The 10,865-nt window shown below is 58.5% G+C and overlaps 1 protein-coding gene across 2 annotated transcripts; it reads left to right on the forward strand.

The window, feature by feature from the left end:
- Positions 1–225: 225 nt before the first annotated feature.
- Positions 226–10,231, forward strand: ZNF444 (zinc finger protein 444). Of its 2 annotated transcripts, none has more exons than XM_045851138.1 (4): positions 226–318; positions 3,171–3,515; positions 7,347–7,431; positions 9,119–10,231. In XM_045851138.1, the coding sequence occupies exons 2-4, from the start codon at positions 3,204–3,206 to the stop codon at positions 9,703–9,705; spliced, it is 984 nt and encodes a 327-aa protein (XP_045707094.1). In that variant the 5' UTR covers positions 226–318; positions 3,171–3,203; the 3' UTR covers positions 9,706–10,231. The 2 variants fall into 2 exon arrangements, with proteins under 2 accessions (XP_045707094.1, XP_045707093.1); XM_045851137.1 differs by lacking the exon at positions 226–318 and adding an exon at positions 333–505.
- Positions 10,232–10,865: the final 634 nt, after the last annotated feature.

The following is a 10,865-nucleotide window of genomic DNA, read 5'->3' on the forward strand; positions in this document are numbered from 1 at the left end:
CGGGTCTCCACGACAACGCCGCTCTTTCTCCCTCCCTCGGCTCCGCCCCCCCCGTTCTCACGTCCGCGTATGCTCAGGTTCCGCGTGCGAACCAATGAGAAACCCTTTCTGCCTTCTGGGAAATGTAGTCCAAAGTTCAGTGTGCCAGGGAAGGCCGGGTTTGCGAAGGCCAATAGGCCGCAGGCAGCACTCGCTGCATCTTGGGAAATGTAGTTCTGGCTGGAGAAACCTTTCGGGGACGGGCGAGCGCTAGTCCGTAAGACGAGAGCCAATGGAAAGCCACCATTGCCGCGAGGCGACCTGGGAAATGTAGTGCTGGTGAGGCCCGTAGGGCTGGGGGTGGTTCGTCAAGGGAACGACACACTAGGTCTCCAGGAGTATTTGGTGGGGAGGGTCACACAAGAGTTTGGCGCAAAGCCTGCTGGGGCATGGAGTCCCTGTGAGCTTATTGCGCATGTGCGAGGAGGTGAGGGGGGTCTTAGGGGGATCCGCCTGGGAGAGTAAGGTGAGTAAGGGGAGAAAATAAGGGAGGGATTTGTGGAGACGATCAGACTTTGGGGAGAGGGTGCTGGAAGCCGGCGGAGGAAGGGATGGGCGAGTTGGGGGAGGGTATAAAAAGGGGCCCGGGGTGAAGGGGGCGGTGGGAGCGAGCGATGGGAGAGCGAGCGGAAGAGGGAGGGGGAGGGTTGTGGACCCCTGAGGTGGGGGGTCTCGGGGAAGAGTTGGAAACGGAGGGAGCGGAGTTGGGGAGGGCCTAGGAAGTGGGGGCGGGGATCCCCGCTAGGATGGGCGCTGGGCCCTAAGGACCAGTGTGGGACCTCCTGGACCCGTGGGAAAGGTTTGGGGGAAGCAGGTTTAGGGGTAGGTCGTGGCCCCCACCTGGATGGGCGCAGGTGGTTCCTTTTGTGTGCCTTTTTCACACCCTTTTTTATACCTTGTGTGATCCCTGATGATTTCTTCCTCGGTTTTTTTTTCTTTTTTGAAGAAGAGCCTCCCACTTCCTCAGCTTGTTGCAAGGGAGTGAATTCATTAATTAGGTCTGTGTTTGCTATCATCATCGGAGGCCGCCCGCGCCCCTCATCTACCCGAGTCAGCCAGTAACCACCATCTTTTGTTTCCTATGTTTACGCCTATTCTACTTTGTAGCTAGATTTTAAATGCATGTGCTTATTTTGTTAATAGCAGCATCCGCTCCGCCCCCGCCCCCAATAATTGAAATAACTTAACTCTTGCTTAGCCCAGGTGCTGTCCTCAGCATGAGTCCTTTGCCACAGAAAATGTTGAACTTCTGCGACTTTTTCCGCGACTCTTGGGCTAGTGTGATTTTTAGGTCCAGGAGCAGAGGTGCGATGTGTCAAAGGTGCGGGTGTCCCTTGTCCAAGGTCAACTAGTGGGTCGGTGGCAGAGCTGGCATTTGCTCTGGAGCCCTGGTGCTCTGAGTCAATATTTGTCCCCAGGGGACACGGGGCGATATCTGGAGATATGTTGCTTGTCACAACTGGGAAGATCCTACTGGTGTCTGGTGGATAGAAGTTCAACGTTTCTGTGGCAAAGGACGCCTGCCACAACAGAATAATCTAGCCCAAACTCCACAGGGTGGAGGTTAGGAACCTGGAGGAGACGGATGTTGGCTGAGCTCTAAGTGCTGCCCACTTCCCAAACTCCTTGTGGGGAAGGAGCCGTGATGAGTCCTGTATTACAAGTGGAGAAATTAAGCCCAGAGAGGGCAAGTCGTGTGTCCATGATCACACAGCAGATCGGTGGCAGAGCTGGAAGTTGGAAGTGACAGAGCTTATTTCTTAGCCATTTAATTAATCCAGCCTGCATCATTAAAAAAATTATTTTTAAAGTACTTTCTTTTGAGAAACTCAACTTTTTAAAAATTTATTTATTTTTAGAGAGGGAAGGGAGGGAGAAAGAGAGAGAGAAACATCGATGTGTGGTTGCTGGGGGTCCATGGCCTACATCCCAGGCACGTGCCCTGACTGGGAATCGAACCTGCAACACTTTGGTCCGCAGCCCGAGCTCAATCCTCTGAGCTACGCCAGCCAGGTCATTAAAACAAAATTAAAAAGCAGGTCATTAAAAAAATTAAAAAGCAGGTCATTAAAAAAAATTAAAAGCTCTGACTGGCGTAGCTCAGTGGATTGAGCTTGGGCTGCGAACCAAAGCATCGCAGGTTCGATTCCCAGTCAGGGTACATGCCTGGGTTGCAGGCCATGACCCCCAGCAACCGCACATTGATGTTTCTCTCTCTTTCTCCCTCCCTTCCCTCTCTAAAAAATAAATAAATAAAATCTTTTTTTTTTTTAATTAAAAAATAAATAAATAAAAAGGCTCCCAGGCAGAATCTGCCCCCAGGTGGCCGCTTGCTGACCCCAGCTCCGGGCCAGGGGTTCACAATTGGAACTCAGGACCTCTTTATAGCCTTAAAAGCTATTAAAGGTCCAAAAGCAGTTTTGTTTATGGGAGTTAGGGCTTTGAGCATGTATCACATTAGAAACGAGGGCCAAGCGAATTTCACAGGACTAACGCATTTAGAAGTAGCAGTGATCTGCCTTCCTGTGTTCGCATATAACATTTTTATGATGAAAAAAAATCATGTTTTCCGAAAGGAAGAGTTGGAAAAGCAGCTTTCTTCCTCCCGCATCTCTCCAAAGTCTGACTTGAGAGACTGGGTGTTCGTATCTGCTGTGTGTGCAGCCTGCGGCCGTCAGCCTCCGAGGACCCCACCGTAGATACAGGGACACGCGAGGGAAAGAGGCAGATGACATCTTAGTGTGATGATAACAACAGTTCTGACCTCGCCGTGTCCTGGGAGGGTCTCGGCACCCCCAGCGTCCCTAGACCATTCAAGGGCCACACTTCCAGGCCAGGGTGTCTTGGCCTCAGCAGCATGTGCACTGTCGGATACTTAGCAGCACCCCTGGCTCCCCCACCTGGGGGGCCGCCCTCCCTCAGGCATACCAGGCAGGTGAGCACTTTGTTTTGTAGGGGAGGAAACTGAGGCAGAGAGAGAGGACACTGCTTATACCAGGTCACTCTGCTTCTAAGAGGGGATACTAGAGTGTCCACCTGCACCCTTGCTGCCCTCCCCTCAATGACAGGAGGTGATGGCTTCTAGAATGACTGGGCCGGGCTCTCACTGTGCTGGAAATCCCTCCCCACAGGTGCTGTGGTCGCCCTGGGTTCTGCCCGCCCCCATGGAGGCTCCGTCCCCGCAGCCCGTGAAGCAGGAGGTCCAGGCCGCGGAGGTCCTGGCCCTGAACTCCCCGTGGCACCGTTTCCGCCACTTCCACCTGGGCGACGCACCGGGCCCCCGTGAGGCGCTGGGCCTGCTGCGCGCGCTGTGCCGAGACTGGCTGCAGCCCGAGGTGCGCACCAAGGAGCAGATGCTGGAGCTGCTGGTGCTGGAGCAGTTCCTGAGTGCCTTCCCCGCGGACGTCCAGGCCTGGGTGTGCAGTCGGCGGCCCCAGAGCGGCGAGGAGGCCCTGGCCCTGCTGGAGGAGCTCTGGGTGAGCATGAGCGCGCGCGCACACACACATGCCCGCATCCCTCCACTGCTACCTCCCTGGGGTCAGAGACAGGCCTGCCCCTCACAGCCTTCCATCTCCTCTCCTGATGGTCTGGTCCTCGGCCCATGGGAGTGACAGTCCCCCATAAGCCAGCACACAGAACAGGTCCCAGCGGGGACACTGTGGGCGGGAGCATCAGGCCAGCAGTGTAATGTCGAGGGCACAGTCCCCAAGACCCCCTCCCTCTGACATCCCTGGGTGCCTGCAGGACGACCCTTAGTTTGATACTCCAATAGAAGGACTCAGAGCTCCTGTAAAGCTGCCCCCCGGGAGTGGATTGTCACATAGAAGGGTCAGCCCCAGGAGGAGGTGGTGGGGCAGGTCTGGGGGAGCCCAATGCCCACAGCTCCTGGTCTCCCCTTCAGGGGTCCTGCAGAGGGCACCGAGCGTCACCCACCAGGGGAGCTCTAGGAGCCTGGTGTCCAGGGTCTTTGTTGGGGGGCCCGCTGTGGAGGCACAGCGGACCACCGAGGCTGACCTCACTCAATTTCCACCCCCTCTGGAGGTTTCCCTGAAACAACCTAGCCAATAAGCCCCCATAAATCCCGCTGTCAGCACAGCCTTCCGGACTCCCCACTGTCCTGTGGGGTAAGGACTGGGCACCATTGTTCTCACTGTTCCACAGATGAAGACACAAGGCTCAGAAGGGTCAAGCGACTTGTCCAAAGTCACACAGCTAGTTAGGGGGCGGTGGGGGGGATAGAACCCATGTGCCATGGCTCTAGATTCCTGCTTCTGATCCCTAAGCGCCCGTGGCTGCTCTGTGGGCAGTGCTCAGCCTCTGCACAGTCTGGCTTCTGTCTGTGACCCCCAAACCAGAGGGCCCCAGGACGCCTGGGGGTCCTCCAGAGAAGGGAAAGTGCTGAGACTTGGACATGCCCAGGAGTTGCTGGAGAGCCTGCCAGCACTGTGGCTTCCTGGCCTCCTGTCTCCGACGTGCTGACCAGGGAGCTGGGGAGGTCTCTGTGCCACGTGCTCGGCCTCCATCCGTCTGAGCAGAGACTTGGGGTGAGACCCTGTGCCGCCCAGCCCCCTCTGAACCGACGGGGTGGTGGGTAACTCACTGCTGGTCCCACGAGCAGGTCTGTGGCTGGAGGCAACTGGGGCCGTGGTTGGCCTCACGACAACCCCTCCCTGCATGCCCCACACTCCCATGGCTGGTCCTCTTCTTTGGGGCACAGGCCAATGGTTTGACATCCATCCATCCATCCACTCACTCATCATCTAGCTTCTGAGGTGCCAGGAGCTGGAACCCACTTCTGTGGTGGTTGGAAGGTCAAATGAGGCAGCCGTCTAGGAAAACTGTCTGGCAGTCAATTCCCCCGAAGGGTTAGACGTGGGGCTGCGGGCGGTCCGGGAATGATGTCTCCTTCAACATCGGTGAGATGCTGCAGGAACTGAACTTGTGCATATCAACAAGCCTGTGGTCACGTTGGCTGCATTATACGTTGTTTCGCCGAAAGCCACAGAATCTGTCGATGACACTAAGTGAGGATTTGCTGTGCCATGGAGCCAGCCTGTCCCCTCCTGGGTGCACACCCAAGAGAAAGGACAATGTACGTCGGCCCAGACAGCGTACACATAGGGCATGACGGACGGCTGGGTGGTGTCACTCCTGATAGCTGGGGAGTGGGTGCGCCAGGCTGGGGTGGGTATACCCAGCGTGGATGGTCGCGCAGTGGAGTATTACTTGGCGGTGAAAAGGAACGAAGGACATGCTGCTGTATAGATGCACGCTGAAAACGTTACGTGAACAGCAAAAGGTCCTGTGTGACTGCATTTCTGTGAAGCCTCCCAAAGCAGCAGGTCCACAGAGGCAGGAAGTGAACCAGTGGCTCCCAGCAGCTGGCCGAGAGGAAGGGGGAGGTCTGCCGATGGGTTTGAGGTTTATTTTGGAGGGGACGGGGGTATTCTAAAATGGATTGTGGTGATGGTGGCACAGCTCGGGAGTATCCTAGACACAAATAGACTGAGTTCTATTTTAAGTGGGCGATTCCTGCGGTATATGAATCGTATCTCCATAAAGCTGTTATTTATTAAAGGATCGGCAGCAGGGACCCCCACCGAGGCCAGTCCCTGTGCCCCTGCAGTCCCCCCAGAGCCCTCCATCATCTGTTGGAGGAGACGGATGGGCCCAGGCGACCCCGTCGGGGGAGTCTGACAGATCAGGGAGAAAGGACAGCGAGTCCACACAGACTGTTCCCAGAAGATGAAGAGGAGGGACGGCTTCCAGCTCGTTCTGTGGGGCCAGCATCACCCCGATCCTGAAACCGAAGACGTGACAAGAAAACCGTAGGCCAGTGTCCTGATGGCGAAACAATGTTATATGAAAGAAACCAGACGCCTGAAAGGCGTTGGCTGTGTGGTTCCATTTGTATAAAGTTCTAGAAAACGAAGCACCTTCTGCAGTGGGGGAAATCCTCCATGGTTGTGCTCCGGAGGCCAGAGGGGGGCGGGTCAGGCACGCACACGGGGACTTCCAGCACCACCAGAGGGCTCGCCACCTCAACTGCACGGGCGGCCGCCGGAGTGGATACGTGTGTTGAAACTCACTGGTTTACAGGCTTTAAACATACGTGTTTCTCATACATCTGTAAGGCCGCAGTGAACCTGCTAAAAAGTGCGCTGTGAGAGGTGCCAGACCAGGGGATGCCCCTGTGTAGCAGGGTTGTAAACCACGTGTGTGGCAGGGACAGGGGGCTCGGTCAGCTCCCTAAGTAGATGGTGAAGGGGCTGGGAAGGGGTGTTCCAGGCCAAAGAGTGGAGGTCTGAGAGCCTGGCACACCCAGGTCACACGAGCTGTGTGCGGTGGCGGTGGTGTGGTCTCAGAGTTCCAGGTGAGGGCCCGGCCAGAGGTGGGGCTGGAGGGGGCGGCAGGGCCGCCGCCGAAGCAGCAGGCTCATCACAGCCTGGTGTGCACTAGAGTGGTCAGCTCCCGGTGTGCAGGAAGGTGATCGCAGATTGCCCATCCTGCCACCGCCCTCACCACGGGCAGGCATTTTTACATCCCAAACAAGGTGCTTTCGTGGAAGGTCCGGAGTTTCCTGCTGAGTCCTCTTGCCAGCTGATGAGGTTTTGGGCATGGCTGGTTCTTGCCCTAACTGTCACTTCAGTCGGAAAGCATTCGAAACCCGCACAGTGGAAGGAAGCAAGTTGGATGCGGGTGACTCGTGAGCCAACCCTGCATCAGCACTGGGGGAATTCTGATCTTTTCCTTGGGGACAGGGGTTTGGGAAACCGTGACCGGAGTGTGAAGGAGCCAGAAATAGGCAGGTCTTGCTGACCGCAGCCACCCTACTTGGAGCTGTCCACCGTTAGGGCAGGAGATTCCCATTCTGAGCTCACTTTATTATTTCTTTCCCTGAGTTGAAAGTAGCTTGTGTGTTTTTCTTCTGAATTTTGTCACAGAGTTTGCAAAGGGCAGTGAGAAGTGAAGGCCATATTCAGAGCAGGTGTATCTGTTACCTGTTGCTGCGTAACACCGCCCCAAATGTAGTGGATTAACAGAATGTTCAGTATCTCTCACGGTTTCTGTGGGTCAGGAACTCGCAGCGGGTCTGGCTCGGGGTCTCCGGAAGTTGCAGTTGAGGTGTCGGCCAAGGCCAGGCCTCACTCGGGGTGGCTGCATGTCCTCCACAGGGAAGCCGGCTGCCCCCAGGGCGGGCGGGTGGCGGGATGTGGTGAGTGGTTGAAGGTGGTGGGGAAATAGGAGGAGGAAAGTCGAGGCCATCCCTCAGGTTTCTCAATTCAGAATGCGGTGTCTCGTTTCAGGGACCAGCGATGAGGGCCCCTCGCGATGTGACAGACGGCTCTGGGGTCGGCCTCCAAAAAGAAGATGGTGGGGTGACTCCATTAGGTGAGCAGCTGGCCCCTTTCTCGCAGCCCAAGGTGGGGCACCCCTCCTGTCACTCATCTGTTCAGTGAGTGTCCCTGGCTTGCCTGCTGTGTGCCAGACCCTGCCCCAGGCCCCAGGGGCTAGAGATGCATTCAGCACCCCCACCCCAGAGGGCATAGTGGGGGTGGACAGGCAGGACAGCAGCACTGGGGATGTAGGAGCCAGGTGTGGCTCTGGCCAGCGAGCTGAAATCCCACTGCGTCCTCCACATGCTGTCGCTGCAGACATGCTACGGAAGTAAGGTAGCTCACCTGAGGTCAGGTGCCAGCAGAGCTGGGACTGTGCTGGGCAGTCTGACCCTGGACCTTTGCACTCATGCTCTCAGCTAGTTGCACGGAGTCCCCAGGTCGCGTCTCCTCGGCTCCGACTGAGTCCTCTTGTTCCCGATCTGGGTGCTGTGGCCAGAGGAGCAGCACCCAGCCCCAAGTGCACACAGGCCTGGCACACACCTGTGGGTGGGGTGGTTGGGGGGCGGCAACTGGGGCTGGAGCCAGCCCTGTCTGGACCACACGCCTGAGGGTGAGGAAGGGGAATGAGGCTGAACCTTGTCAAAGGAGGGGGACAGAGTGGGTGTCCACCACGGGGTGACAGAGTGTGGTGGTCAGTGTGGAACCAAGTTCTGGGAGCCCAGGTGCAGTGCTTCAGGTGGTAGAGGGCATAGGCGCAGAACAAAGCAGCTTGAGGGTCATCTCAAGGTTGAATGTGGGGACAGCAGGATGGAGGCCACAAAGAGGGAGGGACCTGGGGAGGGCAGGGGTCACGGGGAGGGTGGGGACCCAGGGAGGATGGAGGACAGGCAGGTGGCCCTTCTTGGGAGTCCATCATCTCAGGGAAACCACTGGAAACATCATCGAAAAGGCAAAGACGGAGGAACCACAACGTGCCAGGTGCCGTGGGCCTGGGGGAAAGGGGCCGAGATCTGGGGTGGGAATTCGGGGCTGGGCAGGGCCCTAGGAAAGGCCTCTGAGCTCAGGGTGCCCCCTGTGTGCGTTGGGGGCGGGGGGACAGTGACCGGGCCTGCTCCTGCCGGGACGCTGGCAGAAGGCGAGAGCTGGTGCAGCAGAAGTGCCTGGCAAGGCCCCAGGCCCATGGGGGAGGCAGTGGTTGTTGGCGACTATTATTTTGGTCATGCCTGCCCTGGTGTAAGAAAACAAACGTAGCGTGCCTCTTCGGAGCTCTGCAGAGTGGTTTGGAAAACTGGAGAAAGGAAATGTGGGTCATGTCTGGCCACTCATCCACCCTCCCATTTGGCCCCCGAATAGCCAGTCAGACTCTTGCCCGCCCCTTGGACATCACCCAGCCAAGCAGCCACCTACCCGCCCATCCTGACTCGGCTGTTTATTACCCCTTTTCCCCTCTACCCCTCCACCCGCTGACCTGCCATTCACCCATCACTTCTCCCTTCCACCCCCTCTTCTGTATCCTGTGCCATGTCCCCCATTCCCCTCACCCATGCACCCACCCGCACGTCTGTGGTGGGCACTGACTCTGCACCAGGCACTGCTGTGGAGGTCGCAGGGATGAATGTGAAGCCCACTCCAATGCACCTTGAGGTTAAGCACTTCCACCCCCTTCATTCCACCTCAGCCCGGTCCTGCCCTCTCTGCCTTGCATGGCGCCCCACCCTGACTGTGCCTTTGCCCGGCAGGAGATGCTGCCCCAGGGACTGAGGAGCTGGCCCCGGGGGACGCCCAGGCCACACGCCCCTACAAGCAGGAGCCAGACAGCCCCCAGCTGGACCCGCCTGCCCTGCCTGCGCCTGGCCTGCCCACCTTCCTGGCCTCCGCAGGCACCGTGTCCTGCCCAGAGTGCGGCAAGGCCTCCCTGAAGCCTGCGCACCTGCTGCGCCACCGGCAGAGCCACTCGAACGAGAAGCCGCACGCCTGCCCAGAGTGCGGCAAGGCCTTCCGGCGCAAGGAGCACCTGCGGCGTCACCGCGGCACGCACCCCGGCATCCCCGGGCCAGCCCTGCGCCCGCTGCCTGCCCGCGAGAAGCCGCATGCCTGCTGCGAGTGCGGCAAAACCTTCTACTGGCGCGAGCACCTGGTGCGCCACCGTAAGACGCACTCGGGCGCACGGCCGTTCGCCTGCTGGGAGTGTGGCAAGGGCTTTGGGCGCCGAGAGCACGTGCTGCGCCACCAGCGCATCCACGGCCGGGCGGCTAGCACCACGGGCACACCAGGCGCGCCGGGGCCGGAGGGTGGGGGGCCCTTCCCGCCGTGGCCCCTGGGGTAGCTGCCTGCTTCCAGGACCCGCTCCTCGCCTCTCCTCTCCCTTGTTTAAACCTAAAGCATCCGATGCCCTAGTTCTCGGTTCCTTCCCAGCTTTTTCTGTCCCGAATCTCATTTTCTGGTTCAGCTCCCCCTCTTGCACCCCTCCTGACCTCACACCCAGTCTCACCCTGTGAGAGGTGCTTCCACGTTGTGCTCTCCTCTCCCCACTGCCCCCTCCCTCCACTTGCCCTGTACCGGGGAGGGCAGCGAGGTGGGCTGGGAGCCACGAAGAGGAGCACAGGGCCGGAGCAGCAGGCAGGCTCGTGGGTGGAGAGGGGGCTGGAGGCAGGGTCTCGGTCTTGTCCCTTGGAGACCCCCACAGGGCAGCTTGGGGTTCAGGGGAGGGGTCTGGCTGTGGCCTCCTTGGTCTCACTCCTCCTTGTGCCCCAGGAAAGTAGGAGATGGACAGAGATGTGGGCTCTGGGGGGCACGTTGGAAGCGACGATTCACCAGCATCTGCAGAGCAATAAAGTCACCGATGAGCTGCACTGTCGGAGTCCCAGGCTCTGTCGTAGGCCCGCTCTCCAGGGCCGCCTGGGGCAGGGGGGCCTGGGAGCCTGGGCACAGCCCTCGGTTAGCAGTTCCTGTGGAGTCTAGAGGGCACCCCATGAGAAGTGACAGGAGATGAATGCTCCTTCATCTCTGCAGTGGGAGATGCTCCTGCACATTCTCCGTCAAACCTGCCCGGGGCCCTGGAAGCAGTCACCTGCATCTTGTCTCACAGGGGCAGGGACGAGGGCCGGGGAAGGGACCTGGCTCAGGGCCAAGCCTGCTCGGGTACCAGTCTCAACCCTTCTTGGCTGTGTAATGTTAGGTGACACTCCTCTCTGAGTTTGCTTCTACCTCCATAACTAAGTAATGGTACCCATATCTCTTGCTAAGACTATTGGGTTGTGTCACCCCGTTTTTTGTAGGGGACCACCCCCAAGTATCACTCAGAAGGTCTCCTGGGTGGCTTATTTTGCCAGGAGAGGAGGCTAGTCACCTGGGGTTGGGGTACAGGCCTAGCAGTCATGAGTCTGGGGCCCTCTAAGCGGGGGTGGGGTGGGGGGGTGAGACTGGTGGTGGCTTTCTCTCAAGTGCAGACCAGTGCCCTCACCCTGTGCCCTCGGTTCAGATATG

Source organism: Phyllostomus hastatus, unplaced genomic scaffold, assembly GCF_019186645.2.
Source record: "Phyllostomus hastatus isolate PE091 unplaced genomic scaffold, TTU_PhHast_1.1 phas_contig_133, whole genome shotgun sequence".
NCBI classification, from domain to species: domain Eukaryota; kingdom Metazoa; phylum Chordata; class Mammalia; order Chiroptera; family Phyllostomidae; genus Phyllostomus; species Phyllostomus hastatus.